The 22890-nt window shown below is 37.8% G+C and overlaps 2 protein-coding genes across 6 annotated transcripts in view; both read left to right on the plus strand.

Annotated features, from left to right (window-relative positions):
* Positions 1-12371, plus strand: part of LOC125323714 (muscular LMNA interacting protein) — a 103660-nt gene extending 91289 nt beyond the window's left edge. For all 5 annotated transcript variants that reach the window (XM_048298902.1, XM_048298900.1, XM_048298901.1 and 2 more), the window contains 3 exons: positions 2404-2457; positions 9934-9965; positions 12048-12371. In XM_048298902.1, the coding sequence (XP_048154859.1) occupies positions 2404-2457; positions 9934-9960 (81 nt within the window). In that variant the 3' untranslated portion in view covers positions 9961-9965; positions 12048-12371. The remainder of the gene's footprint in view (positions 1-2403; positions 2458-9933; positions 9966-12047) is intronic.
* Positions 12372-19430: 7059 nt separating this feature from the next.
* The window catches only part of TINAG (tubulointerstitial nephritis antigen), a 45741-nt gene continuing 42281 nt past the window's right edge, over positions 19431-22890 (plus strand). Inside the window, exon 1 of the mRNA XM_048299344.1 lies at positions 19431-19912. Coding sequence (XP_048155301.1) covers positions 19543-19912 — 370 coding nt within the window. The 5' untranslated portion in view covers positions 19431-19542. The remainder of the gene's footprint in view (positions 19913-22890) is intronic.

Here is a 22890-nt window from a genome sequence, read left to right on the forward strand (position 1 = left end):
AACACCTTCCTTTCAGGGACCTGCAAGACTAAATGTTATTTCAGCAGAAAAAGAGTTCAACACTAGGCTTATATGTTCCTTATTCACTGAAGTACTGCTTAAAGTTCCTTATAAATGAGCCATATGTGAATTCCTTAAGTCTAGACTCATCTGACAAGTAGAATGTATAGACTCTTCTACGATAACTTCAAGGGTTTTAGGTCAGAGAAGCCTTGTGGAAACAGAGAGAACTGTATATTGTTAACTAACTCTTTTTCTTCATTATTAATTAGTGAATTCCTTACCTTCTTTCAATTAAACCTCCCCAAAATAATCAATATTACATGTCTGCTCAGAAATATAAATAATTTTTCTCTCTGTGGAGACTGTCACACAGTTTGTCTCTTTAGTTTGAAAAGAGGGAGCGATCAAAATAAGGGAAGCAAATATATTTCTTGGACCAAAAAAGGTAATTTTGTCTGGTCTAAGGAGGGACATGAGACCTCATATTGAAGAAAAAGGGTAAGGCAGAATCATGACTCAGAGGGGCATTTCAGGTTAACAGGACAGGCAATGGATACTTGGCAAGAAAGGCCAGGATGAGACAACACAATAGAAGTGCATTTTTCATTTATTTGCTCTCTGTGCAATTTGAGAAAAAGAGCTGCTTCATTCTCAGATCACTGCCTGGCTAGAGAACTTTTCTTTCTTGTGAGTAGTGGACAATTCTTCTCAGAGGGCTTAGCTGTACATCAGAAAGTGAAGAGAATATGAACAATACTTTCCTCCTTCTCTTTATGGTTGACCCTCCAAACTTTGGCTGGGATACAGACGGGCCACATTCTGATAAAGCAATAACTATCTCAACTGTGGGGTTTATTTCACTGGAATACACTTGCCAAGATACGACAGGTGTTGCTAGAACTCTGTACCTGTGTATCATCAAGGATTGCCCAGCCTTGGTAATCATGGGACGTTTGATTTGGAAACAGGAGTTCTGTCTCCCATGCAGACCATCCAACACCTCCTGTGTGTGCTGCAGCGGGGGCTGGTGTGAGGTCTGGGGGATGCCTTGGCAGCTGCCTGGTTGACATTGGGAGCCACGTGAGCGTCAGAGGGAGGGATGTTGCCACTGAGAGAGTCTAGGCACCTTATCCCTTCCTTACCCCTCTTTTGCCTAAATTTATTCCTTCGTAGAAATATATTGAATAAATAAATAAATCTGTTGCCTAAAGTTATTCCCTTGCCTTTTCATTTTTGGGAATAATAATCACAAAAAAAAAGAAGTTAAATGGTTCAAAACTTCTGTTGTTGCTAAAGTAGATTCCTTCTTCCCTGGAAAGGAATCAGGGCAAATTTACAAAGGAAGAGAGAAATACATAGCACATCCATAAAGTAATTGCAGAAAATTAGAACGTATTCCACTTCAGTATATTTCTTTGTGTACAGGGCCAGTCTAGCAGATAGTTTTGCTTCTCAAAAAGCACAGTGTAAAAATCAATTTTCTTAGAAGAGCAATATTTTTAAGCAACAGATAATTTTTTGATTCAATATTTGATCTAAATGCCAAAACAAATTAATGCCTTTGATACACTGAAAATAGCAGGCTTCTTCCAATCTTGTTTTTGGAGAATCCTAAAATACCCAAATCCCAGAACTTTCAGCAACCTTTTCTTTAAAGATGATGTCTCTGTGTCAGCCTTTAATAAAATGTCACAAGCTTATGATCTTAACCTTGGCTTTATAGGCTCCAGCTGATCTATTTACCTGCATTCTAATTAAAATCTCGTTGAAGTTGGTATGGTTCTTCACTTGAGTCACAGCCATCAAACTTTATTACTCAAATGCAAGATATATAATATTCAAACCACTGGAAAGTTACCAAGATTGAAACCAGTTTTCTGCACATACTAATTACTGTTACACAGCATTTTTTAGTGAAATGTTTGTATGATTTATGTCTATGAAATTTCATAGACATATGAAAGGAAAGCTCTTTTGGAGGAGATACGAGAAGACAGATATTCAAAGTGACAGAAATATGGTTGCAGTTTTAAATAACTTTATGTGCATTATCTAATACTAAATGTATCATAAATTGGTGCTCTTGCTGTGATTTTTACTTGAGATGCCTCTTTGAAATTCAAAAGGGATTTATCCCTTCCCCAACCTTTTAATTATGGGAATATAATATAACAGAAAACAGACCATAACTTGAAATAGATTTTCATACAGACAAGGAGTAGTAGAGTCGGCTGAACACAAATTAGATCTCATTGCCTTGCTATCCTTTGTATGTCTGAGGGTATTTGCTTTAATTTTAAATTTTAGTGATATTTATATAGAAATTGAACTGCTAATGAATTCTTTTTTCCTGTTTTTAACCTCATGTTCTCTCCAACCTGTGACATCTTGGCTCGGCAGCCCAGTCATCCCATAGTGCCTATTCCAGAAAATGAGACACTCATCTCCAAGGAGGTAATCAGTTGACATTTAATGGGTTTAAGCATCTGCATGCTAGCTTTATCTTTTATTTGCATAGCTCATATAGAGTTGATCAGTAAAAATGTGCTGAGCTTCCAAACCTGCTTTAATCCAATGCAGAGACCACATAAACATTATTTGTTCTCAATGGTCAGTGAAGAAAAAAATCGAGAGTTGTTTTGCTGCCTGTATTGCTTATGTGAATTTGAAATAACACTAACATTTATGCTCCAGGTTCCTGGTATGTGCTGTTGGGATGTTAGAAAGTGGGAATGGTTAAATTATGCTCTTTGTTAAATTATGCAGCCATATTTAAATAACACCTTCCACTGTTTTCAGTCACTAATATAGCTCCTGTTTTAAATCCCAAACACTACAACAGGTACCAGAAGCACTTAGGATAATTAGTTATTGAGAATTTCACAAAAGACAGTCAAGAAAACATCAAATGTAGTTCAAGTTTGTCCAGTATCAAAATTCAGTGCCAATTTTATTTGACTTTGAAGAAGGATAAAAATTTTCTTGAAGTCTAAATTCAGTGGCCAATTCCTGACTATATTTATATAACTAAACTTTAGGACCATAGTGGTTACCACCCTAGACAGTGAGAGCAGAAGCATCTATTAGTCATTATCAATTTTCTCTTGAGACAGAGCATACAGAAAATTAAAAAGGTTCAGCAGGCACTGGCAAGTCCTCTTTTTCCAACAAGGTTATGAGCATGAAGCTGAATTATAGCCTCAATGTTGGAATAAACATGTAATTCAATTAACTATCATATTCTTTACTCTGGCTTTGAAATGTCATAGAACATCATGCATTACAGGACGTTTTCAATACTATTTTAGAAATTCATCTAAGAAGGCATAACTTACTACCAATAATAGCAGCATGAGAATGTTTATGACACAAGAATTAATTTTTTACTACTGAGACCTCTTTTACCAGGTGCATGCTCACAATTCTTTCACTAGTTTTTTAATGAATTTAGAAATACAGATAGGAATGATAATTACATATTTATAAACAGTTTATTTTTAATTTATTATATTAAAATTAGATTCTAGTTTGTCTAAAAGCAGCAACATGATAATTTAAATTAATGAAATGGGTGTTTGCCAATAATTTCTACCAATGAGTAAATTATTTTTAGTTCTGAAAAATATTGTGGGAGTTTTGGGGTCAAGCCCTTCACATTTTGGAAGTGGAGGATTTGCCTGAATTCTGAGTTTGTTGAAAACATATCAATATATCTTCACAGTTTATCTCAGTTTCCACTTAAAAAATAAGGGGAAAAAAGATAAAAATGAAAAGAGGTTGATATCTCACTTGTTGGGTTGATAACAGACTGCTGTTCTGCACCAGGAGTATACAGGCACAACCGTAGCCTCTTATTCTCATGGGCATCCCTGGGCTCCCTGTGCAGGGTGTCAGAGACTTAGAGCTATTTCATATATCTTTTTGTTTGAATCTCCATCACAGCCTTCCAAATCTCCTCCTTCCTTCCTTGCCTTTGACATTCCTGCTTGTTTCTACACCATCAATCCCCTTTCCTCTGCCTCCCAGGAGCCACTTCTTGATTCTCTCAAAAGCAGGTGTTACTATGGAACTGTGTCTGCTGTGGAACTATTCAAAGAAAGATCCAAAATGCCCTCACAAAGTGAAGTTAGACCACAAATACCTGGCAGATCTTCTGAGATAGATTGTTTTTTTTCCATCTCTGCTGTAAAGTTTCTGAAATATTACTGAAGTAATGATCTATCATTAGAAGGCAGTGAGAGGGACTGCATAGTTCTGAGGGTAAATTTGTTTTGAGATTAAGCAGATTTGCAATACACCAGGAACTCTAAAACGTGTATATATACACATGTATGTATATTTGTGTATTTGTATAAGTGTGCATGTATATATCTACAGCCTCTGATGATGCAGATGATTTTCCTGTATTTGAAAATAAGATAGAGGGAGGCAAACAGCTAGATCCTTGTCTCTCATCTTTCTGCTTTACAGTTTGCACATTGAGAGAGAATTTTGCAGATCTAATGGAAAGACAGATATTTTCAAAGAGAATTCTCTAAGAGACAAGACACATAATTCAACTGATGCATTATTAAGATCAGTTCAGAAAGTGAAGGACCTTGTACTGACATAGTAATGTCAGACACAACAAAAGTGCAAAATTCCTTTGGTTAGAGGCCAGCTTGGTCTGTTCCAAGACAGGTAAAATATATAGAACTGTCTTCTAAAAGTTTGCTTCGCTTTTAAAGAAGCACTTTGAACAGAATTTCTATCAACCAATTTATTAAAAAGCTTAAATGTACTACAACAGTGGGAGAATTTGTACCATGACCTGTAGAACAACTATACCTGATGAAGTTGTGGTTGCATTTATAAGGACCAAGGACAGTCAATGGGAAAGAAGAAGATTTATAAGTGCTGTTATCAGTATGCTTTCTTTTTCCTTTGATTGCATCTTACTGGATGACTTATAATGGCATTAGCTAGAGGCAAATAATATGCTTTAGGGTTCAAAAAAGTGTCAGATACCATTTTGTACAGCTGAGCAAGCTGACTATTTGTGCTGTTTCCCTGGGGCCTGTCACTAATGTGTATTTTGCAACTATGACTCTGCAGGTGAACTCCAGTCCATGTAGATACATCAGGAAGAATTGTGCTAGGCTCACCACAAGCTGCTCAGGAAGCGATATCAAGAGATGACACATTTACTGTTTCCTCTATTACAAATCAAAGAAAATGTTTTTCATAGAACTATTCAACTCACTTGTACAGAGCAAATGATCTAATATTTTCCCCAGTTTTTAATCTCATTTTTAGCAGGAGGAGGTGACCAGGGCACACCACACTGGCCACGTGAAGGCTGAGCGATCTCTTTGTATGTTTAATGGGTGGCAGAGAAGACACAAATGCATCTAGAGATGACCCCCCTTTTTCATTCTCAGTCAAGAAGGACTGAACAAAGGCATCTGTTTCCCTTGAGATCTATTGCTGGAAGTGGAAGTATACAGCACTGATACCCAGAAGGAGATCAACATTTATTCTGTCTTGGAGACAGACAGGAGAGCAACACAGAACTAGAAGCTGCTCAAGATATTTGGGACAGTCTTCTTAGCTGCCCTGAGGGTAGTGGCTTCTTGGAGATAAGTTGTTGTTGACCTGTCTCTGAAAAACAAACACATTTTCACAATTTTCTCTTTTATGTGGTTGGGTTTTCAGAATTGTATGTTATAATGCTCTCCCTTTCCAGTGCATTAAAAAAGCGAGGTAGGTCTTGGTTGATGATTTTTAAAATCACAACATCTTTCAGGCACCTGCATTATTCCTTTGTATTTAGGAACCTATCTTGACTCTAGGAACAGTTTATACCAAATTTACACCTTATGAGTTTACATAACCCACAAATCTCCACCGAATTTAAAATGTCTTTTTTTTATCAGTGAATTCTGTTTGGATGATGAACTGATTACAAAAAAAATCTGCCAAGTCATAAGCCCAATATTACTCTTACTGCTATCATAAGACCCTTAGATCACTGAGCTATATTATCTAAATTATTATCTGCCCTCTTTATCTAAAATTATATGTAGGCTCATACTTAACTTCTCCTGCAATGTTCCTCCCTCAGTATGAGAAAGTCAGTGGGATTCGTGCAATTCAAAAAAACAAATGGATGGGCAGATGCTCTGTGAAAGGTGAATACCTCCTTGACCTCTAGGAAGGAGCGAGAGAGGAAATGAGGGGAATGTGCTGCTAGTTTCTCCTTAGTAATTAGTGTTGTTTTCCTCAAAGCAAAGTATTCACTGGAAATAAAAATAATAATAAAAAAGGAGTTACCTTTGTATTCAGAAGAATAGCATTCTATTATTTGTGTAATTTTAGTGTCATTCTGTAACAGCATGTACTAAGACCTGTGAAATCCTTGTGAAAGCAAGAAAATAAATAAATGACATTCTCCTCCTTGTGAAATCCTTCTTTACAACCAGTTCATGTTAAAGGGAGGAGGTCTGAAGGATACTGTTTGAAACCTAACCAAGCAGTATGCCAATAATTTCTGATACCTACTGTCTTCCTTTCAAGTAAAGCTAGTGTTTGCCCAGGCTGTAATGTGTGAATGGTATTATAACCATTCTCAGAATTTTACCGAGTCAGAACCTTTAGAGAGAACAGGGGGCATATGTACCTCTAAAATCTGAAAAAACCCACTGTGTGCAGGGGCTAAAAGTATGTCCTCATTACCCTTATTCATCTATAATTTGAAAAATCCCAAGTCTACAATTACAATTACTAATAAATGACAAATTACAGTTACTAATACAATTACTTTAGGTCCATGTAATCTTTTGCTGCAGCTGACTCATCACTCCCTTTTATCTGTTTGTTATTCATGAAAGATCTGCAATATTTACTTGAGAAATCAATAGCATTTCTAAAGTCAACACTCATAAAAAGATCCCATGAGAAAAAGCTGATTCTATTGACTTCACTGGCAACAGGATTTCACTGACTGTCTTTTGTGCAAAGCAGCAAAAGTTTTTGAAATTTGAAATTCTGTGAAAACGTCAATAAGGTTCAAAGTTCTGTTATACACTGCTCTTAGTCTTTATTTACTTAAGGAGTGTTCCTGCTCAGAAGTCAACAATAGTATCAATTAATCATTGATAGATTCTACATATAAGAGGAAAATGTACCAATTTTATGAAAGTGTCCTTGTACTAAAGAATTTATATAAAGGGTTTTACTTTAAACAAAAGCTCCAACCTAAATGGCATTATCACAGCAAAGTGGTGTTCTTCCAGTTAAACGCCCTCCTCACTGGGCCCTGAAATATTCTGTAATGATTCAGCTTGTGCATACTGCTCAATACCTTTTCAACTTGTAAAGAAGATTTCAACTTGTCAAAGCAAGGACAAGGATGTGGTAGATACCTAACAGAAGTGGAGGGAACTCTACTGGCAACACTCCCGCTCAAACATCGACTTTACGCAAGCACCTTCTTTTTCCATTTGGTGCTGGGACAGATCTTTCCAAATGTTTTGGGGAAAAAGACCGTGTTGTTCCATATGCTTTCTTAGGAGACAGAAACATGGGCTCTTCATGTGTCACATCACGGATGTACTATTCACTTTTTGCTTCCAATCTTGATTAAGTTTGCAGCCTTGTTCCCCAGACAGTGGAAAGCTGGTGTTGGCTGGTATGGCAGAACATTGCTGCCCATTCCTCTCTGGAGTAGTGGTCTCACTGCCCTTAGTTTATTTTGACCAAGCCAAGGACTGCAACACTAAGCTCTCTCCATATCCTTATAACAGTTCATTTAGCTGAAAATTTAATGACCCTGCAAATGAACATTAAAAGTACGAATAACTACTACTTTTACTAAAGGAGTAAGATTTTCAGGTGTTAGCTGTGACAAATTCTTTAACTTCTAAATTGGATGGGCCACTGAAAGGGAACAGTAAGCTGCAGCTTTCTGAGTCTTATAAATAGAAAGGCAGGTCCAAACAATGCACACTTCTAAATTCTCAAATAAAAACTTTAAATATCAGCAGATAAAATTTCTATTTACTTTATATCTAAACAATGTTTTAAATTTTTTTTTAAAGATTTTATATGTGCAACAGGAAATTTATATTGCGACAGGTATTTGGGCAATACTTTTAGTCAGCTTCAATTATATCTCCTTGTTTTAAGTAAAATTTTTCAGTTATAGCCTACTAAATTGAAAGGGCATATTAGGTCACCATGCTTTAACAAGAAAAAAGCCTTATACACATTTATAGAATTTTATTTGTAGGGTGATCACATAAAAAGAATTACTGTAAATATATTCATTTTATAAGTTTACATTAAAAATTCTGAAAGGGTAGTAATATAAGAATGATAAAGTTTGAAATATCAGTATGTGATTCAAAGTACAATTTTAATCTAATTCTGCCTGGCATTAAGAAACAGCTGTTGTTATTGGTCCCATTTAAAGAATGGCAGGAGTACTGAGAAATAGTTTTGGAGGAAAAGAACTTGCTCTGAATAGGTAGTCAAAACATAGTTGTAGGCTGAAGAAGGCTTTTTAAAATTATTCAATATTTAAGTAATGCATAAGTAATTAGAATCATAGAATCAGATTAAAATTAGCTATAGTGTTTGACCACTCTTACAATATAAAATATTTTTCCTTACGGCTAATTAAAATTTCCCCACTTGCTGCCTTGTTTTCTTTCATCATGCAAATCTGAGCTGTCATTAAACCCTTCTTAAATAACTGGAAAGGGAAAATAGATACCCCTTAGTCTACGCTTTAGGTTAAAGAAGTGCTGTCTATAGCCACCCCTCATCTGTCACACATCTTCCCCAGAAATCAAATCAACAAACACTTGCAACCATCCTGGTAGACGTCCATTGGTTTCCTCTGCTTGCTTAACAAAGCAAAAAACTGTTTTTCTTGTGAGGGCTCAAAAATGGAAACTACATTCCGGATGCAGCCTCACTAGTGCCCAGCAGATGGGAATAATTTCCTTTAACCTGCTGGCTATGCTCTAATTAACGCAAGTGTATATGGGGTTATCCTTCATCACAACAGGGCTGGACTGATGCACACCCAGCATGGTGTCAGCTAGACTTCATGTCTTTCTTGGCAGAGCTGCTACAGGCCAGTAGCAGTCAGTCAATCACTGGCCTGTGCCATTGCATGGGTTAATCACTTCCTCCATCCCTCCTTGTCCCCTGCCCCAGGCAGGATTTTGTATTTGCCTTTGTTCATGAATCTTCTGCTGGTCTGTTCCTCCAGTCTGGCAAAGTCCTCCAGAATGGGAGCCATACCCTTAGCGTATCAGTCTCTCTTGCCCCTCCAAATTCGGAGCATCCACAGACTTCCTGGACATACAAGCTTTTCAGATCTCTCATGGAGATGTCACCCTAGCATCCTCTGAAATACCACCTGGAACAGAGATCTTGAACTGTTGAATACTATCTTTTTAGACCAGGTGGTTATTGGTCCACCCTGTAGTCTATCCTACTCCTTGGTTTGGGTGCCAGGCTATTCTAGGAAACCGTGGCAGAATCCTTGCTAAGGCAGAGGAAAGTGACACCTATGTCATGTGAATGCAAGGGTGGCCGCATGCTCTGTCCTCCCAGCATGAGGTTCAAAAAAGAAGTGGAAAGTGGAAAACCAATGAGTCTGAAGTGTCCTCTGATGTGCACTTTGTCAGGGTGATGTTTCTCTGTTGAAATTTGCTGTGTGCAAAAGACTTCCTGAAGCATGTCAATGCATGAAAAATCATTCCTGGTTCAGTAAGCAGAGTTATAAATTAAGAGTGCAGCAAACCAGTGATTAAAAAAAAGAGCAAATTGCTGTATGAAGCTGTCCATCAGTTTTTACAACTGTTCCTGCATAACATATCACAGTTTCTATTCTCTTCTTCACTTTGTTTTCACCTTTTTTTTTTCATTTTTCTATAGGTTTCCAATGAAAGAGGTTCTGTTTAGATATGGTGAGTATTACTATTTTTTCTAACTTGATTACAGTCACAATTTGAATATGTAACTACTTTGGTGTCACTTTATCAAATTTTTATCATTTTGTTTAAAAAGATGATAGGATGTTTTAGGTACAAAATTCAGTGTTTTGGTTATGTTTAGTGAGTGATTTTCTATAAATAATTACCAATGCAGAATAATTCCAATTCTTAGCATGACAGAATAAAGTCACAATAGAATTAATTCTAAGTGGGATGCAATCAAACAGTTGGAAGAAATTGAGGTATAGTCTGGAATTAGATTGTGAAAGGATGTTAGGGAAATAAGATGAATTTTTTTATATTTGAGCACATGACCACATAGTGCCATTAAATGAGTGGCTTGCTAGAGTTAAACAATACCATGTTGCAAATAATATACTGTGCTTGAGAGCTGATTTGATGTATTACTTAGCAAGAAAGGTCAGCAAATAGGTGATACTGAAAAGGCTGAAATGTTGAACGCCTTTTTATTCTCTTTCCTTGTTTCAGTCTTCACAAGAAAAGAGATTAATTATGACTAAAAGTTTATTTCTACTATTATTAAGAATTTGAGAGTAATATCATGGAGAGAAATGGAAAATAACACCTGAAGGAATACTGAGGTAAATTGGAATATTCAGGACAGAACAGCCTAATGAAATTAACCCTTAAAATACTTAACCTAAGCAATTTCTCAAACACTAGTGATTAGCACGATGAGTAGCTCCCAGAAAACGGGAGAAAGGCAAACACAATGTTCTATCTAAGCAAAAGAGGAAAGGAAATGCTAAAGAATTACAGAAAATTCAGTCCTAATAGCATTTCCAAGACACTGGAACAAGGTATTAAACAACACATTTGTAGACACCTAGAGAATGGTAAGAAGATAAGATTATTTGCACAGGGACACGTCAGAAAATCCTATCAAGTTGATCTCATTTCCTTCTGTGACAGCAAAGCAGATATAAGGATGTGTTTTATACAGTGTACCTTCAGTGTAGTCCCACACGACAGCCATAAGCAAGCAAAGCAGATATGGACTAAATTAAACTCATATAAGATAGATATGTACTTGATTGGAAAGCAGGACTCTGAGAAGAGTTATTTGCTTCTGGAGTGGGACAACATCTCACAGACTTCCAGAATGCTGTCTTGTAGCTCTAGCACTATAAAACTTTGCCATTAATTACTTTCTCAATGACATGGACAATAGGCTTACCCAATTTACAAATAATGCTCACTTGGGAGGACTTGCAAGCAGCATGGAAGCCAGGATTTTAATTAAAAAAAATTGACTTACATTACAAGAATGGCTTGAAATAAATATGATACAATTGGTTGAAGAAAAATACAAAGAAATATGAAGGGTACAGACAGAAGAGGAATGACAATAATACTGCAGGTGAGAACATGAGGATTATAGGGGAGGACAAACTAAGTCTGAGTAGAAGAGGTGATGCATTCAGGGAGAGGTTGAAAGGAATACTTATAATATGATGAATATAATTACTCATTTTTTTTCACTATTAGTGCAAAATCCGTGGCATAGGATGTGGGAAACAAATGGAAGATTTAGAAAAGATGTAAATACTTCAGTGTCTTCACACAGAAGATAAGAAATAAGGACAGAGAGAGGCACAGCAGTTTCTGTCTCTTCATAATGGACTATTATAAAGGATATTAGTCACTTTTCCATCTTTCCTGAGAGCAGGAGAAAAAGAAATGGGTCTAAATTTCAGGGAGAGAGATTTAGTTTGAATTTGAACAGCTACAGCTCTGTGAAAATTTAAGTCTTAAAAGCAGTTTACCTCAGGCTGCTGCAAAGACGGGCAAGCTTCTCACAAAATAAATTTGGCCTGCCAGCTCTCATCTTCTCCCACAACTAGAGCACAAAGGAGGAGACTGAATAGATCTTTAGGGTTGGGGTTTTTTTCTGTGAAACTATGAATTCTATTTGTTAGCCAGATCATCAGGTTGTATAAATTAGGAAAACTAAGTGACCTCAGTGTGTGTTATGCATCTTACTAATCTGTATTTTTGACAAATTGTGTTCATGCAAAAATCCTTCTTTTTCAGCCCCAAATTAGGATCAAGAGCTAAAAACCATATTTTGAAGCCTGTTTCTATATTGAGAAGGAATCCACAGCACCAGTCTTATTTAAAGCACCATTTTAAAAAAAATTGCTTTTGGTATGCTAGTTGCAAGGCAATAATAACAATCAAATATTCTTTCAAGAGATAATCCTATGTACTAGCATAATTAACCCCAGAGGCACACACATGAATATGGCATTTCCTGAAGTGCTTGCTGGTTTAAGAGATGCCCAATATAACACAGCATATTTTCTTTAGAAATAATATAAATGTTGAAATTAAATAAAGCTGTATTTTTGTTGCAAAGTGTTTTTTGTGATTCTTGTTTTTACTCTTGTAAATCTGGCTCCATGGGTTTCAGATCGCTGAGAACAAGTGCCATCATTGCTGGGAAAGGAATGCTCCTGTGTGCTTAACCTTGGTCACATTTTGCTGCCACACAGACACTTGTATTTTGTGAAGTAGTCCAGGGATTATTCACGCTTGTGTCAGCACCCACAGCAGTCAGCAGTGAACACGCACAGCAATTTTCCCCTGCCATGCAAAATTCATGGCCCTTCTGACCGTGCCAGGTGCAGAATTACCGTCTGCTCTCCTGCACACTGGGAGGAAACACTGCTTTCCAGTTTATGCTGCTGGGTTTTTGATCTTGTGCTGCTACCACAGGATGTTTTCCAAGCCTGGATCTTAAATGTTTTGCTTTGAAAATGCATTATGAAAGTCTAAGGAAGCTGGTTGTCTATGCTGGCATAAGTTAACTGAGTTCTCCCCAACCTCTTGGTCCTTTGAACCACAAGGCACCCCACAGGGGACTCTGACAACATGCTCAGGACCTTTGCATCGCAGCCCTGTCCCAGAGTGCAGGAGCACTTTATCTCCTGATGCATTGTGATTAAGACTGATATCTTAATGAGAATCCCTGCTGTTTTCATTAAAATTAATGTGATGAACTATTTTATGAAATACTACCATAAGTAAAAACATAAAAATTAAAACCAGTCTAAATGGAATAGTCCATGGGCTACTCAGCCTCTTGCCATATTGGACCTGGTGTGATTTTAATCCAGCCTACTTTTAAGCTGTTGGACTCTGGAGCTGTGAAAACGGAAGAAAAGGTCAGCAGTCAGTAAGTCTCTCTCTCTCTAGGTAATATATTAATTTGTCAGAACATTCTGAAAATATTGCTACACATTTAAGAGTGGTGTTTTTTGTATTATTTTCTTTCTCAATGGAAAAATAACAGAAGTTAACTGTATAGACCTTGTGAATTGCATACCTATTAACCCGGTGGTGGAAAAAAAATTTGAAAAAGCATTTCAGTGAGTTCAAGAGAGTTTGTGGGGTGAGAAATCAACACATACAAATAGAACAAAAAAGTATAGAAAACTTTAAAAAATAGATAAAAATTTCATATATATAAGCATATCTATAACTATAAATGTGTTAAAAATACTCTAGAAATTGTAATAGATCTACCCACCAAGGACCTAATAGTATTTCTTGTTTCCAGTAAGGCACTGAAGTGGGAAAAATTCATATTTAAAGCCATGTGATCTGTGTAATTCTCAAAGCCTTAATCTGCTTTCCTGCCCATATTTTTTCAAGGCATTTGTTTTGTACTGAATTTGTTCCAAGTCCAAATTTCTTTTCCTCTTGAATTTTATTTTTGTGGAGCCCAAATCCATTCTAGCATGTCTAGCTGAGAGAATTGTTCACATGGCTTAGTTTTAAGTTTAAATTAACCCATGAGATAGAAGCCCACAGGTGAAAGGAACACAAGCAAGAGAAAGAACTACTGAGATTAGAGGAAGGACAAAGGAGAAATCCTTTTGTTGACCTTTGGGTTTGTGAGTTTGTTGATCTGTGCATAATTTAAGAAACAGTTTTGCTCTCTGTTGAAACAGCTTCCATCTACAAATGAAAAATGAGATTATATTGACAATTACAGTGTAGAAACCCTATCCTGGGAAACAAATGGAAAAAGTATTAAGAGAAAAAAAACTTCAAGGAGAGATTATAAAGAGCAAAACAACATGAAAGTGATTGCTTTTTCTGAAGTACTAGAAAATTAATGGATGCTGCTTATTCAATAGTGTAATATAGTCAGTCCAGGTTCTGATGCCTTTACCCTGATTTTAGTAATTATTTTCTGGTAAAATACACTTTTCCATCAGAATCAAAACGACTGCCCATGTTTAGTGAGGGCTTCTGATCCCCTTTTTGCCTTAACTTCTCTTGCAGTCTGATACTCCATGTTTGCCACCCCCCCTCATCCACCCCACGCATGCTTGTGATGTTTCTTTTGTTGCTATGTGCTACAACTCAAGCTACCTAGAAAATGACTTATTAAAGTTGGCCCAAGTGGTCAGAAGGGAAATGTGTCCAGCACAAGAGGTGTATTTGGAGAGTGACATACTTGAGAAAATCTGGATGCTGCATCAGAATAAGGACAGCCCTTGGCCCCAGGGTTCAGCTGGCTGGCACTCAAAGCCTGGTTTGGTGTGGCACAGCTCTGTGGTCTAGACTCAGTTTTAATGAGAAAATTGCTTAAATCTCTGGGAGTTCACAAGCTAAAGCTATGCATAATGAGAAAAGTGAAACAAAGAGAAGGATTTTGTTAGGATGATAAGAGTAGCAACTCAAGGACAGAAAAGGAAAAACTGTACCTTAAGGTATAAAAAAATCCTTGAAGGCAGAGAATCAGAAAGTGGCAACTAGGCAACACGGAGGATCAGCCTGTAAAGGGGATTAAGATACAGACTTATGAGAAGCAGCTGAGGGAGCTGTGGGTGTTTAGCCTGGAGAAAAGGAGGCTCAGGGGAGACTTTATCACTTTCTACAAATACCTGAAAGGAGGTTGTAGCCAGGTGGGGATCAGTCTCTTCTTCTAAACAGTAGGTGATGAGAATGGCCTCGAGTTGTACTGGGGGAGGTTTAGATTGGACATTAGGAAAACATTTTTTCACTGAAAGGGTGGTCAAGCATTGAAATTGGCTGCTGAGGTAAGTGGCAGATTCACCATGCCAGGTACTGTTCAATAGGTATGTGGATGTGGCACCTGGGGACATGGTTTAGTGGAGAACACAGTGATAGGCTTGGTGATCTTAAATGTATTTTCCAAAATTACTGATTCTATGATTCTAAGATTGGTGGGATCAGATAGGACCACACGATTAAGATGAATGCCGGTATGTGCATAACTTCTTGCAACACCAGCACAATACCTTCTGAGAGCTCATACTGACAATGAAATACAGTATAATCCTCGTCTCCTTCACCTCTGACTGGTTGATGAGGTTTGGGATTGGCAAGCTCACAGTAAACATCACCTCTCTGAAGCTATATGCAGCCATGCACAGGTTAATATGTTCACAATAGTCTGCACTGACAACATAACGAAGGTGGCATGTGGTCCATCCTATACTGGGGTCACTGTCAAAATTTCCATGCCTGATTGTGTTTCTTGAGAGGTTCCTATTCATGTATGAGCCACAATGACTGCTGCTAGCCGTTCTGTAAGTCCTAGTACAACACTGTTTAGGAGAGCACCTGCAGCTGTATGACTGCATGGACACTGCGCTGGGGCATGCACAGGGTTCCCCACTCTTCACAGGTTCACTGGGCTGAGCCCAGAGTGGGCTGACCTTGACACAATGCAAGAGCACAGCTGGCAAGGAGAATGAGATAGCACCAGCTTCCTCGAGGTTGCCCGAGTGATGCAGCTGGTGTGGGAAACAGGCACGGTCAATTACGGTGGTGGGAAGAGTGAAAAGGCTGTGAGGGCATAGCAACCATTTAATCATAGTAATATACCATGCAGGATACATATGTAACACCCATAAAGTAATTTCCTTTTATCTGCAGTTGTTGACTCTGAATTCTTGGGCATTCATGTATGTGAATCTCTGTGTGTGAGGAATGGGATTTCTTTGGCATGTACAATTTGGGTCAGTTGCTCTTCCTCTACTTCCAACCCTAAATCTGTTGATTCAAATATCTGATGAATTGGGAGAACTGGTCCCAGAGACTGTGAGTAACAAGTCACACTGTGACATGACTCAGACATCTGATGAAATTTTTCACATAAGAGACCATTATTTTGAGTTACACGTAACCTGGATTAGCATCGTAAGAGTTGAGATAGGCAGCCCTGACATTTTGAATTAGAAGTGGCACTGATTGCTACCACACCAACAACCCACAGCAGTGAGCTGCCAGGCTCTTGCCAAAAGGATGAAGGCACCCCCATTCCTATGCCTGCTCCAAACATACAAAGACTGAATTGACAGTGAGAAAATCACTTTAACACACAGCTTGTCTGTGCATAAACACATCTAGGAGCTAGTCATTCACAATTTGGGAGAATAAATCCTATTCTGCCATTAGTACAAGGTACAGAGAATACATTGTGGGATAACACTTTTGTTGAAGTAATTTTGCTTTGAAAACTTCTACTGCCTTGCAACTATTAATAAAAAAGAGTAGTAAGTATAAAGAATTGTGGCCATTAGAAATCAGTGATGCATTCTGTGCCAGGAGGCACCAGTTAAATTTCCATTTGAATTCAACAAAAGGGATGGACTGTATCATTGCTGAGTTTAAACTGGAGACAAGCAATTACACGGATTCTCTGATGCACTGAGTTGTGCCTCCTGGCAAATGACTGACCTGGGGTGTGGTGTCGTGGTTTCTTCCTTGACTTGTCAGGTGTCCCTTCATTTTCCTGGCATAAGGTCATAGTACTGCAATTCCCCCTGCACAAGGCTTGGTTCCCATCTGTGTGCAGCAGCCATGAGAAGGGAAGGTGTCACAGTTGCCTGATGGGATGGGCTCTGCTGTCCATCCTGGGAGCCACCTTCAGCACTCAGAGTCTTGCCAGCCACTGCTATCCTACCCTTCTCTGAAGGTGCTGAGATTTTTATGATGCCCAGTAGGCTCAGTCAGACAAATTAGGACAACTTTTGAAAGAAAGGCTATGAAATAATCCTGAATCAGCTTCAAAGAGTTTCTTGGCTTTTTTTTTATTTTAATGCCTTTTTTTTTTTTTAATTTTTTACTCCACCAATCATTCAGTGGTATTAATATTTGAATTCTGGCCAAATGTGTGGTGTTTTCTGAAGCTCGAGGGTAGACATCAAAGACTGCTGAAAGAGGAACTAGACATATACTTTTGCACTTAACTGTGCTAACTAGGACTAGGACCCTAACTCAAAATCTTAGGAGACCTGTTGTGCTTGGTATAGGCTAATCTTCAAGAGAGAAAAAGGATCATGTCTAACTGTTCCTAAATTGTTACAGATAATTCAGTGCATGCTTTCACACAGTGAAGACAGAGCTGCTTGGCTTACAGTGGAAAAATACTGAAAAAAACCCCATTTGCTGAAGCACAGTGGAATAGTTTTGTGGGGTTTTTAAAGGTTTGAACACAAGCCATCAAGTGGGAAAAATGGGTTGTATCAACTTTGTTGGAAAACAAAGGTGCTTAGAAACACAAGTTGATTTTTGTGTTCCTTTAAAAGAAATCTAACTCCTGTGTAAATGAGCTGAAGTGATTTCCAAGCAAATTCCTTGCCTCTGTTTTATCATCAGCAGGTCTTTAAAGTTAAAAAGAGATATGCCTCTTCACTTAATCTGACTGACAGACACTTACCACATACGGCAGCTTTTATTCTTTCTTATGCTTCCAGAGCAAGGAGATAACTAGATAAAAGTATTTCTGAAGATTTCTAATGCAAAGGAGATTTGAATTTTGCTAATGTCAGTGCAAATCAGAGGTCATTCTCTTAGAGCTGAGAGAGCTGCACAGGCATAAGGAAAAGAAATGAATTATAATTTCCAGAGAGCACTGTATCCATGAACAAATCCTTTCTCATCTCCCTTATATTTGTTGCATTATAGCAGTCAGTGGCAGAATTAAGGTTGTCCAGATTTTTCTGTTATTAACAAAACAATTAAAAAAAAAAATCAGAGCAAATTTGAAGGCTAAGATTTATGTACTATTAATGTGATTACCTGTTGCTGGCCTTGGCCTTTCTGTTATCTTTCACACAGAAGATTGCCTGCAAAATAAAAATGGTGCGGTCAGATGTAATTTTCCCTCATCTGTAGCTCCTTAGTTGTGACAAAAACAGTGTAGGAGGCAGGCCCAATAAAAGCACTGCTGGTAAGATATTGAAGACTTCAATATTTGGATTACAAGCCCAAATATATAAACATAGACACACATTTCCTCTTAATGCCTCTACCGTTCATGGCAATGCATCCGCACTGGCTGTGCTTTCAAAAGTACCTGCCCTTTGATGCTATGCCTTCCCAAGCAGCCCAGCTGAAGTCACAAAGGGAAAAATCCCCTTCATTCCCTAGAAAACAACCCACCATCAACTTCTCCAGGTTCCTCTCACTTACTAAGAAATGGAGACAGAAGGATGACTGGTTTTTACCTCTGCTTGTTCAGCTTTGGAGACTTAAATTGTTTAGTCCAGATTTGAAACTGTGGGTGGGTTTTTTTATTTTGATTAAGCCTTATGTGCTATCTCTGGTAGGAACTTCAAAGTTCTTTGGTACTTTTTTCTGAATCTTTTAAGTTTTGGCAACAGTACCACGTATATTGCTTTAGGCCCTCTGTTCAAAAACCTGGAGATTACAGATCAAGTAGCAAAGGCTTTCAGACTTCTCCTTCATATCTGCTCTGGTTTTTTTGTGCATTTATAAATACAGCCATTTCCTTTTTAAATAGGAATGAGCGCTTATCAGTGGATATTTATTATATTAATTAGAATGACTGCCAAGTTCATTTTGACTACAGAAATGCAAACCTTAAAAGAATACTTGAGTAATAGTTTATGCTGAATATCACCTGATGTTTTTTCTGAATTTGCCCATAATAAAATGAGTGAAAAAAGTGAAGCATATGAGGTTAAGCTAGATCACTGGAAATAAAATTGAAATGGGGGATGCAGGATAAGTTTACTCCAGTGATGTAACCCTGCTTATCAGAAAGCATGAAATACAATCTAAATGTTAAAGATTTTCTAATAATAAGGAGAACATGCTGGTTATAGGTACATGAAAAGAAGGAGAGCTTCCTTTGACAGCGTCACTTGTTCCTCACATTGTTTTGATTTTAGAAGTCTGAAGTATAGAACTAAAATACTGGACTGTGTATATTTTGTATGTTCTGAAACTTTAGTATAAACTTTGTCACTTGCAAGAGATCGCACCCCAAGTTTCATAATGATGAATACATACCTGTGACTCTGTTTTCAGTACCTCTGTATCTTGGGCAAATATATCAGTTTACAACATATCTGACTAATAATTAACACATACAGAGTCTTCCTAGAAAACCCTAGTCTACAGCTTTCTGTTCAGATTTCTTTCTGATTGCTAACTGGAGGTACTACATCTAGAGAAAATGAATGTTTGCTGAGAAAGCGAAGGACAACAAGCCTGAGAAAAGGCTTCTAGAGGCACAAGAATGCGGTGCAAAATTCAGATATTGCTCTTATACTGCATTGCAAGTGAAGTTTCGATGGCAAAGCAGCTTGATTCTAGAAGAAATTTCCCCCGAGGACTTTACTCTGTAGAAGACAGGGGGTCTGCTAAGTGGAACAGGATTAAAAGGAGTCCATATCAGGGAAGTTCCTGCAGGATACGAGGCTGTTGCACAGGAAGAGATGATGACTGCAGCTTTACCATTGTCTCCAGGGGAGCTATATGTTACTGTGACCAGTACTGTACCTCAGGCTCTCCTGGGCCTGTAGACTGTTGTGCTGACTACTGGGATGTCTGCAACCACCCTGTGGAGCCCACCAGGTCGGAGGAGCCTTGGCCACCTCCAACATGGGGTAAGTTGAGAGAAAATGCTCAGTTGGTTTTAGTGCATCACAGTGAAAATATATATAGAATTAGAATTACCGATTAATCCTTAAGAGTGTATACATCCTGAAAATGTCACTAAAGATGTGGACAAAAACACTGAGTATGACATTGCAGTAAGAATTATACTTGCTGTTATTTCTTTGTCTCTAGGACATTAGCATTGATTTGATTATATTTCTCTTGGACAGACCCTTTGTTTTACTTGAAACTTCACAGAGAATAACCTCATTGGGTCAAAATTAGTGTAATCTCAACAAATTCAATAGGGTTTCACAGATTAACATGAGGTGAACAGCAAGCTCTAAATATTTGTGTCTATCAGTACAAACAAATCATCAACAAAACTAAGGGTTATCCTGAATGATACTGCCCTGAGGTGTTCTGCAGTGGTTTTGATGCAGCATAGCTTTCACTTTTTCTGGAAACAGCTCAGGTGTGGGACTAAATGAGGGGGTGTGCTTAGAACAAAGAGTAGGTGAAGGGATGCGTTTAGAACAAGGATTTGTGTCATATTTTAGTTTCTTACTAGTTAGTTTGCAGTGGAAGTCCCTCCAGAGCTACTCTAAACTAATTATTTTTAGTACTAAAGATTGCAAAAAAAAAACCCCAAAACATCTGCAAAACAGCTGGTCCTCCCTTGGATAGTGGAAAGGCCAGATCTCTGCTGGTGAGCAAAATACAGTATTGTGGATTTTAAGACTATGTAGCTTCTTACTGTCAGTGCACCAAATCTGGCCAAAGATGTAGAGAATGTGCCAAAGATGTAGAGAATATACCAAAGTTTCAAAAGCCTAAAATCAACAAAATAATGCTGTGACTTTTTAAAATTAACCATCTCTTTGCAATAACCTTGCTGTTTGCAGTTCAGCACTCAGAACACAAGCTCTTCAGGAGGCTGTGCTCTTAGGCTCGCAGCCAAAACCTGATAAGTGGGAGTGACAGAAATGCTGCAAAACAAATTTGATTTTCCAAAGTGTTTCTAACCATCTAAAAGAATGTTCTAGAACTCCATGTAAATAAAGACATTTCCTTCATTTTTATTTGTGCAGTGGTGTATATTATTTTCGAGGTGGGGTGTTTGTTGCAAGCTCTGCATAACCACATAGTTGCGTTTCTGCTCCAGAGCTGACAGCTGGTGAGTCTACTTTGGCAAACTGTCTCATGGAATTGGATCACTACAAAACCTGCAGCAGTTTGCCATGTAGTCACTGCCACAAGTCTACCACTAAAAGGTAGAAGTGTAACAGTAGCTTTAGATAAGGCAGTAGGTGAGGGGTATATTTTTATTGCTTTTAATCCAATATTTTGCATTTGTGTGTACTGTTTTGTAACTCCTAACATACCTGCCAGAGGTAGTAATTATATTTACAGTATTCAAGTACCTTTACTTGTCCTATAGATGACTTTATACTATTTTAAAATATGTCATCTCACAAAAAATCCTGGTTCTCTAGTCTTTAAAGTGATGGAAAGTCTGCAGTTTTTAAAAATCTCTTTATTGGACATTCATTATATAAGTAGATAAAAGGGTAAAAGTAGAATAATAAAGCCAAAATAAAGTGGGGGGGAGAAAGTAACAAACAAAATAATCTCTAAAGAATCTTTCTAGAACTGAAATGTCTGAGGAATTGGAAAGAAAAAAAGGTGAAACAAGTAGGACTGAATGCCTGAAGATTAAGCAAATCAGGAAGCATACTGAGAAATGACATAAGTATGTTAACTGACTTTTAGCAACTGACACTACACTTCTACCTTAGACTAAGGATTATTTAAGCACTTGAAGACCACATATGCCACACTACTTTTTACCTTGAAGATCTTGATCTTTTTTGGTTGCCCGAGGTTTTGCTCTCAAAGCCTCCTGAATCATATTTCTTTAAATAAATCAATAAACTGAAGTGTTTTACATGGGCTGGAATGTACAGCAATAAAACTGCTTGGTGGTTTATTTCTGAATCTCCACATATTCACTGACTTAGTGTGCAGCAGAAACAAGCTACACTGTGACTTCTTCCATGGAGGTGCACCATGCTGGGGGTCAGTATTGATTTAACTATGTGGAACTGCTTTGACTCTGCCTTCATAAACCCAGCCTTCAGTTTATTTCTATGGCTTTCATGTGTAGTTTCAGAAGAAACTGCAGAGTCCTGCCTTAGATACCAAGTGGAAGTTCAGGATCTTTTTATTATAGTAGTGTTTTAATTTTTGTTGTTAGAAGAACTTTTTGAGATTTATCTCAGGACTGTATTTATTATTTATTTTATCTCTTTGTTTCAATTAGTCTGATGGTACAAAAAGCCCTGTCAAAATCCACACACCGGATCTCACCCTGTTGGTGGTGTAAAAGTGATGTCCAGTGAGTTTGCTAATTGCTTTTACATGACAGTCATGATCTGACCTACAAGGGAGTAAACCTGAAGATATTTCAGTGACAGAAGTACTCACACCAATGCTGGAGGCAAATGAAATGAGAACCATTAAGGGTATAAGAATGTTGGACTGGGAAGGAAGTCTCCATTTATCAAATGTTCTTCTTTCCAATAATGACTTGCACATCATAAAATCTCATTCACAAAGTCATCAAGCTGCATCTTCAAATTAATTAATTTCCCACTTAGTGTATTAGTATTCTGACCTAATACATTCAGAGCCAGACAACTTTGCTGTATTCTCATGTGTCTTTTAGCTTAGATATCTCTGTTGTCTCACTGGTGCCTCAGGCAGTACTCCTGGCCCTCAAAATATTAATTGTGCTAGGCTAAAGGAACTGAATGGTGTTAATCTTCAATTCCCTAGGCATACATCATTAGAAAGCTGCTTCTGTACTGGTCCAGGTTTGCATTTTATCTTGGGCACAGGCAGTGAGCCCTGCCAGCAGAGCTCCACTGAGGGTCTGTTCCATCTCTCAAATGTTGCATCAACATTTTCTTCTCTTGATATTTTT

The sequence above is a fragment of the Corvus hawaiiensis genome, chromosome 3 (assembly GCF_020740725.1).
Source record: "Corvus hawaiiensis isolate bCorHaw1 chromosome 3, bCorHaw1.pri.cur, whole genome shotgun sequence".
Taxonomy (NCBI): domain Eukaryota; kingdom Metazoa; phylum Chordata; class Aves; order Passeriformes; family Corvidae; genus Corvus; species Corvus hawaiiensis.